Source organism: Muntiacus reevesi, chromosome 5 (genome assembly GCF_963930625.1).
Source record: "Muntiacus reevesi chromosome 5, mMunRee1.1, whole genome shotgun sequence".
Classification (NCBI taxonomy): Eukaryota; Metazoa; Chordata; class Mammalia; order Artiodactyla; family Cervidae; genus Muntiacus; species Muntiacus reevesi.
In genome coordinates this window covers 115817079-115838189 of record NC_089253.1, presented here as the reverse complement: position 1 = coordinate 115838189, position 21111 = coordinate 115817079, and the positions used below count along the sequence as shown (strand labels likewise).

The 21111-nt window shown below is 51.5% G+C and overlaps 1 protein-coding gene across 1 annotated transcript; it reads right to left on the bottom strand.

Moving 5' to 3' along the window:
- Nucleotides 1–4581: 4581 nt before the first annotated feature.
- BATF3 (basic leucine zipper ATF-like transcription factor 3) lies at nt 4582–18649 on the bottom strand. The gene is made up of 3 exons (XM_065937222.1): nt 18439–18649; nt 15632–15736; nt 4582–5199 (listed from the first exon to the last, which is right to left on the bottom strand). Exons 1-3 carry the CDS (start codon nt 18514–18516, stop codon nt 5014–5016), a joined length of 369 nt encoding a protein of 122 aa, XP_065793294.1. The 5' UTR covers nt 18517–18649; the 3' UTR covers nt 4582–5013.
- Nucleotides 18650–21111: the final 2462 nt, after the last annotated feature.

Genomic DNA, 21111 nt, shown 5'->3' with positions numbered 1-21111 from the left:
CTGTCCCTCTTGGAGTAATTTATACAGATTTTCTACCTTTTCAGAGTAGGAGGGAGAGCTGAGACAGCCCCTACTGTTACTGGGATCTTGACAGAGATGATCTTAGCAACCAGGTTGATCTCTCTTTGGTTTTCAGAACACTTGTCACATCTCCAGTTATCTTGGAGGGGACTTTGCCCCATCACCATTGACTCACTACCCTGGGCTACCGTAGTTTTGGTTCCTTAACTCCAAATTGACTGTTGACATCAAACGTGGGGGGACCTAAATGTGAGCTCAAACTCCGTGAGCATCCAGCTTAGGGTGGAAGCCCCAGAGCTCATCCAATAATCTGAATGAAGTTCTTGATAAGCGTATAAGGCGGCTGGCACATTGGAGCCAAGTGGCTGGATCGGGGTAGTGGGGTATTTAGGAGACATAACCGAAGGACTTGGAGGAATCAAATATGATGTATAGGTTTCTGACCAGGTGGATGTTGGAGCCTCTAACAGACAGGTAGAAACAGACTGAGAAGCATATTTGAAGAGAAGATGATGAGACCAAGAGTCCAGCTTTGAACATGTTGAGGGGGAAACGCTTGTGAGAGGTCCTCTCAGAGATACATGATGGACAACTGAGTAGACAGGTCTGCCCTCCGAAGGGACAGCTGGGCTGTGGGTACCGATGGGGGAGTTGTCAGCATGGGGGAGGTGGTGATCGAGGCTCCGAGGAGAGGAGAGCCCTTTATACTGACAAGCAGCACAGAAGCTGGTGTCACAGGCCATTAGGAAGTAAAGCAAGACAAAGCCTGGGACATGCCCATTAGATTTGGCACAAAAGGAGCCTTCTAGGGACCTTTAAGGGGGCAATTTCAGCGAGGTTTGGGGAGCAAAAGCTGGGTCTTCTTATGGCAGAGACTGCAGATATTCACCTAAGCCTGTTCCTCCAGCTCCCAAGAACGTGGCTGAATTTCATTTCCCAACCTCCCTTGCGGCTGAGTGAGGCCTGAGATCTGGCCTGTGGACTGTGGTTGGGAAAGGATGCCCTCTCACCTCCAGGATACAGCCCTTCCCCACTGTCCTCCCTGGACCCTTCATCCAAGTCTCCCAGGTAGGGGAGAGGACCTCGGGGGACCCGAGGGGGCCCAGGGCACCTACATGGTAGGCGACTGGGCCTTGGGTTGTTACATGGAGCCAGGGGGCTCTGGCCAGTGGGGCTGGCAGGCTCAGACGCCCCCGGGTCAGCAGACAAGTGGGTGATCAGCAGTGACCGGAGCAGATCAGTCACAGGACAGTTAGAGGGGTCTGCAAGCTGGAGCTTGCAAGGACTGCAGGGTCCAGATGAGCCCCAGCCGGAGGGTAAAATGCTCCCTTCAGGGAAGTGCTGGAGTTGAAAGACAGCTGCAGCAAAATGCCTGCGGGTTCAAGACGCACACTCCGTGTGTCATGCTCCCAGCTGCATTGGCCCCTGGGACCCCGGCTCTGAGTCCATCCTTCGCAGAAGGGTCACTCGCCGGGACGGGGCAGCCTGGGGAGGTGCTGACAGATGGTGACACCACATGTAGCCACCGGCTCAGCCAGACCCTGCCCGGACCTGGCCCAGCAGCAGCAGCCTGACTCTGTCCACTAGAGTGGATCCATGGTCAGATCCGCCAGGGTCACAACCTGGCTCTGCTTGGTACCTACAGGTGAACGTGAGCAATCCCCTCCCCCTTGCCACACCCCTCATCTGCAACGTGAAGGGATGAGGCTGGATGATTTCAAAGTCTCTTGCACTGGGAATTCCCTGGCGGTCCAGTTGTTAGGACTCTGTGCTTTTGCTGCTGGGAGTCCAGGTTCAATCCCTGGTTGGGGAACTAAGATCCCACAAGCTGTGAGGCTAGATAATGCCACAATCCCCTTGAAACAGCTGCATTCAGGATGCTCTGACCTGGTCCTGCCAGCAGGCAGGTGCTATATGCTAAGTTGCCTCAGTTGTGTTCAACTCTATGAAACTCCATGAAACTGCAGCCCGCCAGGCTCCTCTGTCCATGGGATTCTCCAGGCAAGAATACTGGAGTGGATTGCCACACCCTCCTCCAGGGGATCTTCCTGACCCATGAATCACACCCGCATCTCCTACAGCTAACCTGCATTGGCAGGCGGGCTCTTTACCACTAGCGCCAACTGAGAAGCCCGCAGGCACAGGCCCTGTTACCTAACAGCAGCCTTCCAGTACCTCTGACCAGGAAAATCTTGTCACCATCAGCCTGTGTGAGTTAGAAGACACCAGGCAAGACTCCAGCAAGCAGGAGAAGAAAAGAGAAAGGAGAAGAAAAAGAGGCTTGTGGGGAGCAACCAAATGGGATCCTGGTATGAAATCAGCTATTTCTTCACCCCTGGAAGGGTTGCTTTCTATTTCCTTTCTTTCTTTTTTAACCAACTGCATTTACAGTTGGTTACATTTACACTTTCTTTTCTGTTGGTTACATTACACTTTCTTTTCTTGTTCCCTTTATGTGGGCTGGCTGCACCTTCTACAACTCCTTTGTTCCAGGAATAAAAGAGAATTGGGAGGGGATGGGACTTGCTCTCCCATTTTGCTTTACTCACTGGGGCCTCCTTCAACGTGGCTTGCTTCTGATTTTTCTGGAAGAGTAGAGTTGACTGGGACCTTAGAAAGGAAATAGCCTCTCCTCTCCTCATCTACTCTAACATTTGTTTAAATAGGAGAAGTGCCGCGCTCAATATGTCAGCAAATTTGGAAAACCCAGCAGTGGTCAAAGGACTGGAAAAGGTCAGCTTTCATTCCAATCCCAAAGACGGGCAATGCCAAAGAATGTTCAAGCTACCATACAATTGTACTCATTTCACATACTAGCAAGATATGCTCAAAATCCTTCAAGCTAGGCGTCAGTAGTAGGTGAACTAACTTCCAGATGTACAAGCTGGATTTAGAAAAGGCAAAGGACCCAGAGATCAAATAGCCAACATCCACTGGATCATACAAAAAGCAAGGAATTCCAGAAAAATATCTACTTCTGCTTCATTGACTACGCTAAAGCCTTTGACTGTATGTATCACAACAACTGTTGAAAATTCTTAAAGAGATGGGAATATAAGACCACCTTATCAGTCTCCTAAGAAACCTGTATGCTAGTCAAGAAACAACAGTTAGAACCAGACATAGAAGTACACTGATTCAAAATTGGTAAAGGAGTACATCAAGGCTGTATATTGTCACTTTGCTTATTTAACTTACATGCAGAGTACATCATGAGAAATGCCAGGCTGGATGAATCACAAGCTAGAATCGAGATTGCTGGGAGAAATATCAACAACCTTAGATATGCAGATGATAACACTCTAATGGCAGAAAGCAAAGAGGAACTAAAGAGCCTCTTGATGAGAGTGAAAGAGGAGAGTGAAAAAGCTGGCTTAAATCTCAACATTCAAAAAACTAAGATCATCCTATCTGGTCCCATGATAGAAGGGGGGAAAGTGGAAACAGTGACAGATTTTATCTTCTTGGGCTCCAAAATCACTGTGAACGGTGACTGCGGCCATGAAATTAAAAGATACTTGCTCCTTTGAAGGAAAGCTATGACAAGCCTAGTCAGCATATTAAAAAGCAGAGACATCACTTTGCCAACAAAGGTCCGTATAGACCAAGCTATGGTTTTTCCAGTAGTTAGGTACAGATGTGCCAGTTGGTCCATAAAGAAGGCTGAGCACCAAAGAATTGGTGCTTTATTGAATTGTGGTGCTGGAGAAGACTCTTGAGAGTCTCTTGGACAGCAAGGAGATCAAACCAGTTAATACTACAGGAAATCAACCCTGAATAGTCATTGGAAGGACTGATGCTGAAGCTGAAGCTCCAATACTTTGGCCACTTGATGCGAAGAGTCAACGAAATGAAAAAGATCTTGATGCTGGGAAAGACTGAGGGCAAGAGAAGAAGGGGGCAACAGAGGATGAGATGGTTGGAGAGCAACACCAACTCAACAGACCTGAGTTTGAGCAAACTCCTGGAGACAGTGAAAGACAGGGAAGCCTAGTGTGATGCAGTCCATGGGGTCGCAAAGAGTAGGACATGACTTAGCAATTGAACAACTCTCCCATTCTATAGTGATTCAGACTTCTATAAAGGAAACTTACTGCCTGATCCTATGAGTACTAATGGAATGGGAAGTGACCAACAAGTGTACAGAGAAAACACTCAGTGTGCAGACTCAGGAGAAAATCAGCCTGGAATAAAAAATCTTCCATGACAATCCAGCCTGGGTGAGGAAGTTGACCAGGGTGGAGGGCCACGCAGAGCATATGATAAGCAGGAGTCAGGCCCAGCACACCCCTGTGCCACCCTACTGGGGGAGGGCAGGGAGTCCCATCCCCACCAGGTGCCTCCCCATCTAGCTTCGATATGTCCTTGGGGGTGATGACCAAGCAGGGAAACCAGACCCAGGAGCTGCAAAACCACCTGAGGGAACAGGAGATGACCTCTTCAGAAAGAGGAAAGGTATTGCGTCTCTAAATTCCAAGAACTTGTCTGAAAGGAGAGAAGGCAGCGCCCTTTTTTTTTTTTTTTTTTTTTTAATATTTTTATTTATTTATTTGACCAAGTTGGATCTTAGCTGCAGCATGCAGGATCTTCTGTTGTGGCATGTGGGATCTAGTTCCCTGACCTGGGATGGAACCAGGGGCTCCCTGCATTGGGAGAGCTGGGAGTCTTAGCCACTGGACCACCAAGGAAGTCCCGACAACGCCTTTATTATGCATATGCTAGCGGAAATGATTCTGCAAGGGAAGGTACTAGCTGCCAAAGCAGAAGCACAGCGACTCTGGCCTGGCTCCGCTGGAGGCTCTGAATCAGGCTCCTGCGGGGAGCGTCACGCTGAGCCTGGGCCACCGAGGACCCAGCCCGGAGCTCCAAAGAGGTGACCCAGGCACACGGATGTGGAGAGAAGCCTCCTCCCAGGAGGGGGGCGGGGGGGTGGCTGAAAACCACCAACTCGTCGGGCTCCTCGCTGGGCCGCGGCGGGCCCCCCTCTGGGCTTCACCGGGGCAGGCAGCCAGCCACGGGGTCGGGCCGCGGCAAGGGAACGAAGTTCAAGGGGCACAGCAGCAGCGGGCACACCTTCTCGTGCTCCTTCAGCGCCTCGCTCAGGTGCTTCAGCTCCTCCGTCAGCTTCCCGATCTCCCTCCGCAGCACTGTGTTTTCTTGCTCCAAGCACTCGTATTCCTGGGAAGACAGGAAAGGCGCAAGATCGGCCCTGAAACCACGTGCCCTTCCTCCATCCTCCCGCAGATCTAACTGCGGGCCACGAAGCTCACCTCCTTCCCTCGCAGGTTCTCCTTAACCGTGCCTGCCTCCACCCCTCGGATGTGTTTGTTCATCTGCTTCATGTCTCTTCCCCCGCCCCCCACCGGGATGAAAGATTCTATGAGCGCTGGTTCTATGAGGGCTTTGGTTTTTTGAATCATCTTTATTGGGTGTGTGTGTGTGTGTGTGTGTGTGTGTGTGTGTTGAATCATCTTTATTGAGGGTGTGTGTGTGTGTGTGTGTGTGTGTGTGTGTGTGCGCTTTGGTTTTTTGAATCATCTTTATTGAGGGGTGTGTGTGTGTGTGTGTGTGTGTGTGTGTGTGTGCTTTGGTTTTTTGAATCATCTTTATTGGGGTGTGTGTGTGTGTGTGTGTGTGTGTGTTGAATCATCTTTATTGAGGGTGTGTGTGTGTGTGTGTGTGTGTGTGTGTGTGTGCTTTGGTTTTTTGAATCGTCTTTATTGAGGGTGTGTGTGTGTGTGTGTGTGTGGTGTGTGTGTGTGTGTGTGTGTGTGTCTTTGGTTTTTTGAATCATCTTTATTGAGGGTGTGTGTGTGTGTGTGTGTGTGTGTGTTTGATCGCTCAGTCGTGTCCGACTCTTTGCAACCCATGGACTGTAGCCCACCAGGCTCCTCTGTCCATGGGACTCTCCAGGCAAGAATACTGGAGTGGGTTGCCATGCCCTCCCCCAGGGGAACTTCCAGACCCAGGGATCAAACCTCGTCTCCTGTGTCTCCTGCATTGAGGTGAATTCTTTCCCTGCTGAGCCAGCGGGGAAGCCCTTACTGAGGTATAATTCATATAAAACAAAATGCACCGGCTTTACGTGTTTAGTTCAGTGAGTTTCGACAAGCATAAACTGGGTTGATGGAGATGCGAAACGTCTCCATCCATCTGAAAGTTCCTTGATCTTCTTGTAGCCACGTGTTCCCGTAAACAAACTCACTCAGAAGAACATAGCAGATAGTGGAGACCGGCAGGCCCAAGGCAGAGTCTCCTCTTAGCCAAGGACCCCGACCAGTTTTTCAGAAAACCTTACATACCCTAAGTGTTCATGCCCAAACCCACCTCCCCAAATTCCCATAAACTAGTCTGAACAAAAGAAAAGAAAGATACAAAGTTAACCCGTGAGTCACATGCCTTAAGCCTAGGTAGTTAACAGTGGACAATTATCGATAGGCCTGTGGTCATACCCCAATAAGCCTAATAGAATGTATGATTCTATCCAGTTACACAGATAATTAGGGTATTCTTTTAGGCAATGGAGACTCTAGGTGCGAGCCCTGGGGTTCTTCCTTCCGGGGGCCCGGTTTTCCAGTTGGCGTGTTGTTTCCATAGATACTGGGCATAGAGCTCAAACTCCACAGTCCGGTCCAAGATGAGAGCCCTGCTTTCAAGATGGAGCCTGTTCTGCCTCCTCCTTCAGGCTCCCTCTGCAGTCAGCCACCTCTGCCCCCTAGCTGCTGATCTGCTTCTGAAGGTCTCTGCTGGGTTCACTCTTCTAGACCCAGCACCTGGAAAAGTGTCTGGAACAGAATGCATGTTTGTTGAATGCTGAGTAAATGAGTGAAAAATACCTCATGCTTTGGCTTTGCCTCAACACTCACCTGTTAAGTTTCCACTATATGAGACTTTACAGAGGCTTAGAACTGTAATGGGGTGGGGGGCGGGAATCAGAGAGCCCTTAGCCCAACCTGACCAGTGTAGAAACCTTCCCTGTGTGATCCCATCTCCAACATCCGACTCTCTCCTCCTTCCAAGGACACCTCCTGCCGACGTTTCTGAGCCGCCCCATTAGAAAACTCCACTCTGTACTGATCTAAAATCCTTCTCGCCTTCACACCCACCTACTGGGCTTGGTTCCACCTATGGAACCACACACAGTACGTGCGATACTTTCTCAACATCACAGTTCTTGAAATGTGAGGAGATGGCCCCATACCACTTCCCCTTAGGTGTTCTCTGAGCCCAACTGCCTCAGGTCCTCCGGGCTCCTTGGGTTTTAGGACTTCTGCTTCCTCTGCCCCCCTGGAGGCCATTCCCAATGTACGTTCCATTTGCCAGGGGCTCTGAGCAAACGTTCCCCTAACGCAGTGCATGAGTCTGGGGAGGGCCTGGCCATGCGGAGGGCAGCTGTCTAGAGGTAGTCTGCTCTGGGTGGGACCCGCATTCAAACCCACCTGGTTCTGGAGATTCTCCCCGAGCTTGCAGAGAAGTGCAGGATTTGCCTGCATCTGCTGCATCTCTGTCCTTGCTTGAACAACCATTTTTTTGATATTTTGGCTTAAGGGTGGGGTCTACATTCACTTCTACTGAATTTCACCCTCTTTCTTAGGCACCTTCCAACCCAGCAAAATCATTTTGAATACTGATTATGTCAGCTCCTGCACTGGTGATGCCACACAGCTCTAAGTTTTCCCCTCATTTGATGAAGCAAGTCTTCTTTTTCTTCATCCAACTCATTACTAAGTCCTGCAATACTCGGCCACTTGCAGAGCCTGACCTTCTCTTAAGGCTGTTAGTCTCATTTGCATCTTGTTGAAAAGCTGTTTTCAACCATTTCTAGGTTGATTCATATTGATTAGGCTTTGTCGTACCATACATTTTCTGAGCTGGGGACCCAACCTTATTATCTTACCAGTAATGTTTAAGAAATATTACGAAAAAAAGTCTGATCTTCTTACAAGCATGAAGACACATGCAAATTCTCAGCTCTCCCTCTTTGCTAAAGCTGTTCTTGTCAACCGAGCTATCTTCCTTCTTTCGAACGTGGGCCCAGCTCAAGTACACCACCTCCAGGAAGGCTTCCCTGATCACAGCACCTAATGAAACCACATGTCTCATTATCTGTTCTCTTCAGTCTTGTATCATAGTTCAATCTTACTTATAGTAAATAAAGTCTCTCCCCAAAGATTAGAAATGTATAGCAATCAGGGGCCTCTGCTACCTTCTCCTATAACCCTTCTGATGGGCCCCAGTGCCAACATCTATGACTCCTCAACATCAATGACTCCTCAACTCTCGCCCTCAGTCTCCTCTTAGCATTCTTTCCTCCCTGCCTCCCACTTCTAGGCACCTTCCTCCTGCTCAGAACAAGGGCCCCAGAGGGGTTCCACACAAGGTCATTGAAGATATCCCTCTACCTCCTGTCTTTCCAAGGCAGGTTCTCAGGGTGGTCTGGAAAACTCTCCATGGCAGCAGGCCTCACCCACGTGCCCGCAGGCTGTCCGGGGGTCACTCTGGCTCCCTCAGGGGGCTGGCCAGATCTGCCTGCAGCTCTCCCCAGACCTACTATCCCCACCTCCCCACACCCTCCTCTGGCCTTTGACCAGCTCTAGTCCTGGAGTCAGAAGTCAGTCTCCTAACGCAGCAAGAGGCCCTCCGTGGGCAGGAAGGGTATGGATGGGAGGAGGGCATGGGGGCCTAGGCACCACGGGGAGCCTGCCCACAGCAGAGGGCTGAGAGAGACTATAGCTCTGGGTAGCTCACAGATGCAGGTGTGCAGGTATGCGTGCACACACACACACACACACACACACACACACCCTCCATCCTGCAACCGGAAAGTCTCTTCACTCCAAGTAAAATGGAGAACATGTTTGAATGGTCCCATGCTGGTGGCTCAGATGGTAAAGAATCCACCTGTAATGCAGGAGACCTGGGTTTGATCCCTGGGTGGGGAAGATCCCCTGGAGGAGGGCATGGCAACCCGCTCCAGTATTCTTGCCTGGAGAATTCCATGGACAGAGCAGCCTGGTGGGCTACAGTCCAGGGGGTCGCAAAGAGTCGGGACACAACTGAGCGACTAAGCACAGTGCAGTGAGCTAAGATTTTAACTGGATTCCAAAGAACAGACTCCTTCCTGTGGCAGAATATTCCAAATGCCTTTGTGTGGTTATTGAACTGCGTGGCAAGATGCTCATGAGTGTCTGAGCTTTCCCTCTAGAAGCCACGGGGGCCACGCTACCTAAACCCCCTGCTCGCCCCAAACTCCCGCTCAGAGAGGCCACAGAGCGGGCGCCCAGCAGGCCCCCTGGCTGCCTTCTCCCTGGGGACTTTCTCTTCTGGGATTTAAGTTTTATTCATAAATCTGCAGAGCGGGCTTTTATCGAGCTGAGGGAATAAAAAGAGAAGAAGTAAAAATCTTCTTCAGGTAAGACCAGTTTCATAAAAATAGAAAAGGGGAGCGGGGAAGGGGAGGAAGAGGAGGTGAGAACACTGACTGGGTAGAGGGGAATGAGAAAGACCGTCTTCAGGCTGAGAATTACCTGAATTTAATATGTGTGTAAGACAAGCCAAGAGCGTTAGACCCTTTGCTATTTCCAAAGAGATGATCAGTCTAGCTCCGATCTTGCCGACTCTCGAGTCTCCTGCCCCGGGAGGGTTTGAGGTCACCAGGCTGCCTTCTCTGGGTATTTGCAGGACATAGTCACAGAGCAGAGACGAGAATGGGAGGTGGCGAAATCACTGCAAATCCCAGTTCTGCCTTGGAAATTAAGCTGTCTCGGGCAGTGATTCCCAACTGGGGCAATCCTGGCAGTCCCCAGGGGACGTCGGGGGCGGCTGGCGGCAGCCTGGGCGGTGACGGCTGCAAAGGGGCACTGCTGCCTTTAGGGGGTCGAGGGTTGAGCACGGATGCTGCCTGATGTATTAGGGTACACAGGACACCCCCCCACAGTGAGGAAACAGCTGACCCCGAATGTCAACAGTCCTGTGGCTGAGAAACCCTGGTCTGAGCACCTACAAGAGGCTGGTTGAGGACTGAGGTGCTGTCTGGGTGGGGAGAGATTTGGAGTCTAAGATGCCTTTGACATAAAGACTGGTATGTGGGAACCAGGGGCCAGAGATGACAACTACGGCGGGAAGGGAAGGAGGGGAAGGGAAAGGCCATCAGGAGGACACAGACCCCCCCTTCACAAGCAAGGCGACCAAGACTCGGAGGTACAGCGACTCCTCCGAGCTCATACACACTTGGGACCTGATCCCTGACCCCAAGATCAGCCGCAGCTCTCAAGCAATGATAGCAATTCTGCTTTTGCTTGGCAGTGCCTGGGCCCAAATTCCCCTCTGTGGTGGTTACTAGCAGGAAAGGACTACTCGAACTCAGGATGTTACATTAAGTCTCTTCCCAAGCCTTAAGCTCATACATTTCCCAGCAGAAAAATTGTGTCACCAGCCCAGGGCGGTACAAATTAATGTCATAATCACTTTCTAAACCCAGTGAGGACTGACATGGAGCATTCTCTTAGAACATGCAATATCTGAAAACACCAGGGCAACACACACCACAATCACATTGCCCAAGACAGTTGTCAGTTTGTGACATTTAGGGCTCCCGAGGATGGCGTTGCTGCCTTCCTTTTCTGACTCAAAATACATTCTCAGTCTTACATCTCTGGGTGCCTGGCTTGAACCAGTGTGACCCACTTCTGACACTTGCAACTGGCCTTAGAGACCCGGACCGTCTTCTGGGGCTCCCATCTGTGACTGTGGACCCAGGTCGTGTGCCTAGTGTTCAGAGATGAATGCGGGCTCAAAATCCCCAAGAGAAGGGTGAGTGCTTTGACTGGATGACTTGAAAAGCCACAGTAAACAGCGAGGCGCAGAGATACATACTAGGAACCGCTTTTCGTCACTGCAGTGTGGCTTCCAGCAACACCCGCCCGCGGGGGAACTCAGACAACCCTGAAGAGTGAGCCTGGCCTCTCCCTGGCTCTGCCTGCCCAGGTGCCCCTTCCAGCCTGACCTCAGGGGGTCCTGCCCTGATCGGAAAGCTCCCCCATCTTTGGGGCTGGAGACCTGGGGAAGGAAGAGGGCACCTGAGAGACTTGTAACAGCCGGGACCAGAGGAGACTTTTCTGGATGTTGGAGGGGAAAGACGCTCAAGAACTGAGTGGGCAGGAGAGGACAGTGGGAATTTTTGAACACATCCTGCTCTAAATATTCCCCTTCACGGTGCTCAGGAAAGGCAAACAAAGAGCTTGCTTTACTTGGAGACATTTAGCAACGGCAGCCCACCAGATGGGATAGAGGAATTTATGGGATAAAGGCTTTACTCAAGGGGACTTCCCTGGCGGTCTACTGGCTAAGACTCCATGCTTCCACTGCAGAGCGATGTGGGTTCGAGTCCTGGTCCAGGAATTTAAAATCCCACAGGTTGCAGGTTTTTTTGGCATGGCCAAAAAACAAAACCTCTTTACTTTACTCTTACAACAGGTGGGCTCCTTTCCTCAGGGAAAAGCAGGGCAGTTGTGGCTGTCGGGTGGTGGCTTTCTAAGCCCCTTGATGTCTCCCAATGAGCTGGCCTCATCCGATCACCTCTCACTTCTGCCAACCTAGACGTGGCCTGGGAGCCCCAAGGAGCACACGGGGCTTTCAGCTGTGACCCACAGCGGTGTGCAAGGTCCCCTGCCTGCAACCCACTGGAGCACAGTCAAATTATTCACCCCCACACGTCTGAACCAGACATCTCACTCTCAACGTGCAGATGTTTTTCAAAGTTTGAAAACTAGTCACCAAGGTGGCTACTGCCACCAGTGACCAATGGCACTCATGTGTAGTTAGTGACAGTAAAGGGATCTGTGTGGTACGGATGGAACCGCTGTCCCGGCCTCCTCGACACTGTTTCCCAACAAAACTGGCCTTGTTGCATGGTGCATGATCCCGATCCATTCTGGCAGTTCCCCCAGAGAAAGTGGGGGAGGCCGTGGTCTTCTGTGGAGGGCCTGGGTTTCAGAGCAATCGGCCCCATTTCTGGAAAGAGCAGCTGGCATGGTTATGTCTATGGATAGCAGAACAAGCTAAGAATGCTATGAATGGTCCTCCACCCACTGTTCTAAGAGGGATTAGGCGGGAGAAACTGTGACAAACCACCCTTAAGTTTCCCAGAGGTCAAGTTCATTTGGTTATCAAATCCCACAATGACAGAAATTGAGAGAGACCCATCTCTTTTTTTGACGCTGTAGTAAAGTATTCATGTTACCTTCCATGGTACACAGAATAAGCTCCCCCCAGCCCCACACGCATCAAAGATGCTTACATCCGATCTCTGGAAGGTGAGACTGTGCTACCTGGTATGGCAAAAAGAACTTTGCAAATGTGATTTAAGTTGAGAATCTTAAAATAGAGAGATTACCCTGGATTACACAGACAGCTCTCACTATCACATGAGATTATTAAGGAAAGAGGAGTCAGAGAAGGAGATGTAACAATGGAAATGGCGGCAGAGTGATGCCGGATGAGACAGACTCACCTGGCCGGTGCTGGCTTTGAAAGTGGAAGGGGACCCCAAGCCAAGGAGTACGGAAGCCTCTTGGAAAAGGCAAGAAAATGACTCCCCTGCAGAGCCTCCAGAAGGAATGAACCCTTGTCAACCCTTTGATTTTACCCCACTGAGACCCACTTCGTATGCCTGACCTCCAAAACTGTGAGATAACGTACATCTGTGCTGTTTTAAGCCACAAAAAATTTGTCATAATTTGTTACAGCAGCCAAAAGAAATGAATACACTTTCCTTAAGACTCTTATTGGGTCTTTCCTTAAGACTCTTATTAAGAGTCTTTCCTTAAGACTCTTATCTATTCCCTGATAGCTCAGTTGGTAAAGAATCCACCTGCAGTGCAGGATTCCTGAGTCAGGAAGATCTGCTGGAGAAGGGATAGGCTACCCACTCCAGTATTCATGGGCTTCCCTTGTGGCTCAGCTGGTAAAGAATCCACCTGCAATGAGGGAGACCTTAGTTCGATCCCTGGGTTGGGAAGATTCCCTGGAGAAGGGAAAGGCTACCCACTCCACTATTCTGACCTGTAGAATTCCATGGACTATACAGTCGCAAAGAGTCGGACACAACTGAGCAACTTTCACTTCAGTTTCACTTTAAGACTCTTATACCTCCCCAGGACAGGAGTGAAATCTGATTCCTCTCCTTGTGACCTAGTGGTAGTGTCTTGCTGGCAGTGGTTCTTAATTAATATTTGTTGAGGGATTTCCCTGGGGGTCCAGTGGATAAGGCTCCGTGCTCTGAATACAGGGAGCCAGGGTTCCATCCCCGGTGAAGGAACTAGATCCAGCATGCTGCAACTAAGAGGTGGCATGCTGCAATGAAGATCAAAGATTCCAAGTGCTGCAACCAAGATCTGGTGTATCCAAATAAATAGATAAAAATAAAAATTAAAAAATATGTATATGCTGAATGAATCTACTTGACCTGGTCCCATGAAAGATCTTATCCAAGTCATTTAGTCACCTCTGCACACATAATCACAGAGGTCTTAAAACCGAGTATCCTCTGGTGTGTTTTGATATTAATATGCCCATCTCCAACTAGAAGCTCCTCGAGAAGAAGGGCGCAGCTGTCAGGCTGGCCCATGTGCTCTGAACATATGGCTGTGCACTGACTGAGCCACAAATCCCCTCTTGGGGTTCTTTGGTAACATGAAGCTAGAACCAGGCTTGCTTCACGAGCAAGGGGAGGGAAGAAAGGAGGCAAAGGACATCCCAATTCTTCTGAGGAATTTTACAGAACAATCCAGTCTGGGACAGGCTTTCCCTGACCCTGGTCTGAAGGTCCTAGTCTCTTTCTACAGCCCAGACTTCCTACTTTCAAGAAAGAATCTAACATTTCTAACGTACGGCCCTCCGTGAATTTACATCAGTGGGTCTCCTCTCTCTGGAGCCCTTGCATTCTAAACCTGTTCTCTGCTCACTGTGAAGGGGTATCTAGAGACAGTCATTTCCCCCTCATAACACCCCACAGTGTCCAATGCTGTCAACACCCTCAGACTGGCTGTGCAGAGGTAATCTATGACCAGAAAGAGTGGCAAAAGAGTGCTGAACCAAAACCCTTAAAGATCACATCAACCTGTGCAAAGATGAGCACAGAACTGTCGTCCATTCCTTGGACCGAGCCTGGGATGCCTTCTACATCACTTCCTGACATGGAGTGGTTCCCGCGTTCTGGCTGCAAGATTATGTGGGATGATACACAGGGATCGCAGGGAAGGAAAGTCTAGCATTACCTTCAGGTTCCTGATTGGGGTGATGGGTGGACGGCTCATTAGCTTCATATTACAATTTGAAGACAGCTGAGAAGAGGAAGTCTCAGGATAAACAATCCCACTATTATGGCCAGGCTCCCACCGAGGAGCCTGCGGGGACCTGTTTGGAGGCCTCGAAGCAGACACTGGAGACGTGGGGCTGGGGCCGGGACAGAGGTCTTGCTGCAGTGATCAGTGCCTGCCTGAGGGGAAGCGATGCTGGGAGCTGACCGATCACCAGATTAAATCTTCCAGGTGAGATGAAAAAAGGGTAGAGTCTGAATGCATGTCAGCACCAACATTTGAGAAAACAGACAAGTAGAAAAGTGAACAAAGAAACAGAAAAAAGTGGTTAAGAGGGTCAGGAGAGACAGTAAGCTAAAGACATTGAGGGGGACTTCCCTGGTGGTCCACTGGCTAAGACTGCACATTTCCAGTGCGGGGGCCCGGGTTCAATCCCTGCTCAGGGAACTAGATTCCACATGCTGCAACTATAAGATCCTGCATGCTGCAATGAAGACTGAAAAAAACTGAGTGCTGCGACTGAGATCTGGTACAGCCAAAGGAATAAACGAAAACAAACACTCTTTTAAAGTTATAAAAAATAAAGCTAAAGACCTTGAAAGAATGTTTCAAGAAGCTGAGGGTTAGGGGTGTCAGGGGTCCCAGCAAAGTCAAGGATGAGGGGACTAGAAAGAGGTCCCTGGACCGGGCAGTGTCAGGACACTAGTGGACTCAGCGGAGCAGTTTCTGTAGGAAGAGTGTGTGTGTGTGCGCAAATGGGTTTGGGGAGCAGAAAGGATATCACAGTGGACTGGGAAATAAATGGGAACTGGGGACGTGGATTCAGCAGGTCTCTTTTTAAGAAGCAGGGACGGACTTCCCTGGTGGTCCATGCTCCCAATGCAGGGGGCCCAAGTTCCATCCCTGGTCAGGGAACTAGATCCCACATGCCATAACAATAGATCCTGTCTGCCAAATAAATTCAATAAATTTTTTTTAAGAAGCAGGTAAATAAAGGAGGGAAAGAAGAGAAATGGGGCACTAGCTTGAAAGGAAATCAGGATCAAAAGGAAGTTTCCTTGCTTTAAAATTAAAAGAAAACTGTGAGATACAACCAGTGAGGGAGCAATGAGGACACGGGAGAGGGAAGACTCGGAACGCTGGGCTGGAGGGACGCAGCGGGATTAGATGTGCACATGGCCGAAGAGGTGATGACCAGGGCGTGGCAGGTGGGATGCTGAGGGCCCCCTGCGGGGCGGAGGACCACTCCCGGCCGTGGCCCTCACGTGGTTCTGCCCCAAACACCTGCTCACCTCGTGGAGTTTGTCAGCCTTCTGGGTCTGCTTCTTCCGACTTCTCTGTGCGGCAACCCGGTTTTTCTCTCGCCTCCGGACCTTCCTGTCGTCATCCTCAGGGCTCTGGGGGAAAGGGCGTGGTCAGGTGGGATGCTGAGGCCCCTCGCTGCCCTTCCTCTGCCTGCTCTCTTCATCCAGCCCTGGTCGTGGAGCGTCACCGTGTTCGCTGCAGTCACAGCAGCGCTTGCTGCTCCATCAGTGGGGGAAGAGTGGCCCCTCGTCGAGGGAGCACTAGCCATGCGCTATGGCTGTTAGATGCTACCCCGCCCCCGCCACCCCCGAGACCTGTGTGGCGGGGCTGCCATCTAAAAGATGAGGAATAAGAAACTCCGAGAGGTTGAGGAACTTGCTCCAGGTATCACAGCTCGTGGGGGGCCGAACGGGAAGTGGAACTCAGGTCTGCTGGACTCCAAACCAACGTTCTCAAAACTTCCACTCCCCCCCACCCCCGCCCCTGGGCGTGTGCCTGGAAGAGGTGTGGTGCTGGTATGCATCTGAGGACGGGAAAGGCAGAAGGCGGCTGCTATCTGGGACTTGCCGTGGGCCAGGCCTTCCACCACCACACACAAACTGGTACTTTTGACACTGTGTGCAAATCAAAACTATGCTGATTACTAATTGCAGTCAGGCAACTCTCCCAGCACACCAAGTGGTCCTAAGCGCCACAAGCAGCTCATCCCTTTGAACAAAGCTTGACTGGCATTTTGTTTCACAGGTCAGAGCAATTTGAATCAGAAAGCAAACTGATGATGTGTCTTGAAAGCTCTTAGCTATATATGAGATTTAACCAAACTTAATCAAGTCCTTCAAGAGTTATCCTGAAAAGGCAGGCAGAAAAACGCACCTACAATGGTAAAAATACTTCATCCAGTTATAGAAAACAGAGGAGGGGTGTAGTATTTGCTTCCCAGAGGCCTATGAGAAGATTCCATAGAAATACTACCTTGAAAGAGTTTAGAGATCAAGAAATCAGTGGGATACAAACACAGGAAAGCTACTCAGTTATTACTATTAATGAAAAGCAATTATTGATAATATGAAATAATGGATGTTTTCAGATATCATTTTATCTGGTCTAATATTCCAAATAAGAAAGATAAATATCTCCCCAAGTTACAGTGAGTAGAGAATTTTCAGCATATGCAAGAATACAAAGCTATGAAAGGAAAAGAAGAAAGAATGTGACATAGAGAAGTGGGTTGAAGACAGTGTTTAAGGGACCAGACACAAGATGTTACGATGTAGTCTTTAAGAGGCAAAGAAGTCTTGGTGGTAACCAGAACACAACAGGGAGTCTGACAAACAGAACTTCAGCTTTAGAAATACAGGTACTTGCTTCTGTCTCTTACTATCAATACGGCCTTGGGTAAATGACTTATACTCTCTGATTTTTCGATTTTCACATTTGTTGTGTGATTCATTCATTCTTTCAGTAAGTATTAACTGAGTACCTGCCATGTGCCAGGCACTGTCCTGGGCACTAGAGACGCATGTCCTGAACAAGTAGTCAGTAACCCCTGCCATGATCATCCTAGCAGCCCAGCGCTTGGAGTTGCATAAGATAAAACTAGATTTTACCCCAAAGTGCCACATGGTGTGTCTTCAATAACCTCTGTTAAGACTGCTGTTTACTGTTGAGTCCCTTATAGCACTCATCACCAAATCATGCCTCTCTGGTCATCATCGGAGATTCATAAGGCACACAGGAGGAGCATTCATCCTGCCCTGTAAAAGTGGACACTCCAAACTGGATTGATCACCTACCACATGGTCAGACCTGACAACCAGCAGAAACATCTAATCAAGGCAGAAAGAGAGCAAAAAATGTTGAGATATTCATATATTAATTAGTCCTCATAAAAATCACAAGAAGTTGATATTATATTGATTTTTACACGTGGAGAAACTGAGGCTCAGAGAGGTGAAGCAGATTGCCCAAGGCTACTCAGCCTGTGTGGGCAACGCTGAGGCCCAGACTCAGCTGTGTGACTCACTAGCGTCACCCGATGACATTCTGTGCCAGGCACCTAACTGAGAAGCAGGGCATAACCCTGAAAAGACTCGGTGCTAACGCAGCTGAGTGAGAAGTTCTCGGTCTGCCGTTCCTGCCGGCAACCTTGTGTGTTTCCCCGAGTACGCGGCTGTACACACCGCGGTGGACAGCGCAGAGGGCTCGGCGCCCGCCGAGGGCTCTCCACCGGCCCCGAGGTTGGAGTCTGCCCACCTCGGGCCCCCACCTCGCGTCCCTGGGGCATTAGGGAGGCTGCCGGAGGGGAGCACACGCTGAGAGCGCCTGGGCACGAGCCGCCCCTCGGAGCGGAATTTCCCCTCTCCACACCTTGGCCCAGCTCGGCGCCGCGGGGAAGGACCACGCGCTCTGGCGATGGGGCGGCAGCCGGCGGCGGCGCACGGATGGCGACACCCAGGGCGGCCCGGACCCCACGTGCGGGGCAGCGTGGACAGTGCCCAGTCCTACCAGGCGTCGGCGCCCTCTGACCTCTGCTCCTCCCAGGCTCAGGAGCCCAGTCACCAGCCCGGACGCCCTGGGCACCGGGCGTGCGCCCGAGGCGTCCCGGCAGAGGCGTACACCCGGGTCCCCGCGCGCCCCCCACGCCGCTCGCGTCCGGCTCCCGCGTTGCCCTCCACCCCTGCTCCCAGCAGTCCCCATCCGGGAGCCCCAGCACCCACCTCCTCGCGCCCCCTGTGGCGCGCACACCGCTCCCCCCAACCCGGGCATCCTCCCGAGCCTCTATCTAGCTCTCTACCTGTGGCCGCGCCTGGTTCCCGGGCACCGAGACGCTCCTGTGCAGGACGCTGCTGGCCGCCGGGAGCCCTTGCGACATGCCGGGCGCTGCTCCGGCCCGGCCCGGCCCGCCGCGCAGCCTCGCGGACGAGCGGCCGCGCGGCCCGGCGCGCCCTGCACGCGGGGCGCTGCCTACCGGCTCCCTCGGGCCGCACGCATCCCCGCGCCCCCGCACCTGCGGGCCGCCGCCTCGGCCCCGCCCCCCCGGGCTTCCCGCTCCCCCGGCTCCGCCGCGCGGCGCCCGGGTTTCCCCACCCCCCCCAGGTCCCAGCGCGCCGTCCTTCCCGTCCCCGAGTCCGCCCCGCCCCGCCTTCTCCCACCCCCGCTCCGTTTCCTCCTCTCCCCGCCCTCTCGTCGCACCCCGGGGTCCCAAATCCCACCCCTGCCGCCGCTTTCCGCTGGGCCCCCCCTTCTTCGTGGAAGTCACGTGGTGGTGCCGAAACCCAGAAGGGAGCGCGAAGCCCCCCACTAGAAGCGAGGCTGGGACAGGTTGCGGTGGTGGAGGCGCGGCGCAGCCCTGGGGGAGCGTCTCTCGGCCGCTCTCGGAGAACTCGGGCGAGAAACTCCAGTGGGCGGTTTGGGGGTGGGTGGTTTGGGGAGGGTCGGTGTTTTTTTTCCCGGTCCCATCGCTGCATCTTCCTGCGTATCCGCCCCGCTTCCCCTCCCCCGTTCCCGGGCGCAGGGGTCACAGTCTCGGGGGACTTTCTCTGCGTGCGGTCGGTCACGCGGGCGCCACGCTCCCTCCCTCCGGGGCCCCACCGGGGAGACGCAGGCCTGTGCACCCTGAGACCCACGCGGCACCCCGGGCCTTTCTGAGGAGAGCACCTTCTCTCTCCTCTTTGCGCCAGTCCCGCGGGGCAGTGGGAGGGAGCCAGGCGGGGCGGCCCCGGAGGGTGAATTCCCTCGGGCAGGGTGGCGAGGAAGAGATTGTCCTGGAGATTTCACAGTGGCTGGGCTTCTCCGCAGCCTGGCTGGCACGGGGGACGTCCCTGGTACACAGGTTCGGGGATCTGGACCCTGCGCGCTCACGTGAAATGGACCAGATGCTTTTTCTCTGCCAAGGTTCAAGTGGCGGGTGCTCTGCCCACAAGGTTAAATGCGGGACTTCGTGCCAGACGGAGGCCGAGGCTTGCTCCCTCCACCTGCGTGCCAGTTAAAAGATGCAAAAAAGTCAAGCGATGTTCTACGTGATCCCAGCAAAGAAAGAAAGAAAGAAAGAAAGAAAAAAAAAAACCAAGTGATTATGGGTTTGTGGTCTGCATACTATGAGCACCGGGAAGGAAGGATAACCGCGAACCTGGGCCGGCGGGTGGGAACCAGAATCAGGAGGTCAGAGGTGCCTTCCGAGTGTGGTCGCTTAAGCGTTGAGGCTCCAGGTTCGTGGGCAGCCGTGGGGATGCAGGCGGGGTGGGGGGGATGAGGGGTCGGGGGTAGCGGGGAGGGCACTTGTGACTCCCAGTCTAGTGCACGTGGCTCTCCACGCCAGGTTTACGACCCTTGAAAAAGTTTTGAGATGCAGCGGGCTAGAGGGCAGGGAAGCAAGCGGTGATTCTTGGCTGTGTGTGCAGGGGCTTGGAGCCACTGAGAGGAGGGTGGAGGAGCACGCGAGCCGCGGGGGGCGGGGGTGGGCGCCCCCCGCGATTAAGGCTGCGCAGCGGCGAGCCCTCTCTCTGCCCACCTGGATTTCTCTTCTCATCTCCTTTTATCCTTTTCTTCGCTCAGCAGAACTCATGGTTGCCCTGGGGCTATTTTATTCTGCCCGTCATCCAGGTACGCACAATGTGCATAGAACAGGCTCCAATCACGAACGATCAGTGTATGTATTGTAGGTCAACTGAGAGGGGCTCCTTTCTGGAAAACTCCACGACTCCAATAAAGACAGGGAAATCTGCGGGTCAGGTGGTCTTTAATTTTTAGAAACCCATTCATCCCCTCAGTGTTGTTTTTGACAGAAGAGCAAGGTAAAAACGCAAGGACATTTAGGTGCCCCACACTTCATTCTAGATATTGCTCCTTTTCTGGGCTCGCTGAAACACAGTCTAAGTCCTTTGGGCTCTACCTTCCTCCTCTTCCCCCAGGGAGCCTGAACCCTGCCCCAGTACACAAGAACTCTTCACACAGGTGTAGACCTACTGTTTCAGTTACTCAGGGCTTTCCTCAAATATATTAAAAGGAAGAGTCCAGTTTAACTAGTGAGAATTTACAGAGCAGATTAATTTGACCTACGTCATACATCAAAAGGAAGAATGAAATAATGATAGAAAATAAAATCAGGAAGATAAAGCAGAATTAAATCCTTTATCAAAGCCCTGGGGATAAGACAAAGTGGAGAGAATTTTCTAAGATGAAGGTGATAGGAAAAACCACATTGACAAGATCTGAATGGTATAACAGTGTTAAATTGCCTCAGGTGACAATGTAACTAGACATTTTAAACCAGCAGATGGGAAAAAAATATTCACAGTAAATCTGACAGTGTTAAAATCTTTATTATATATACAGCCCATGAAAAAGAATAAGAAAAATATTGAGACAACCTCCTAAAAGTGACACAAACTGGCATTCTCCAACAGAGAAAACAATCAAGGAAAATAGATATAGGAAAAATACATGTTAATATGACTTTTAAACTTTT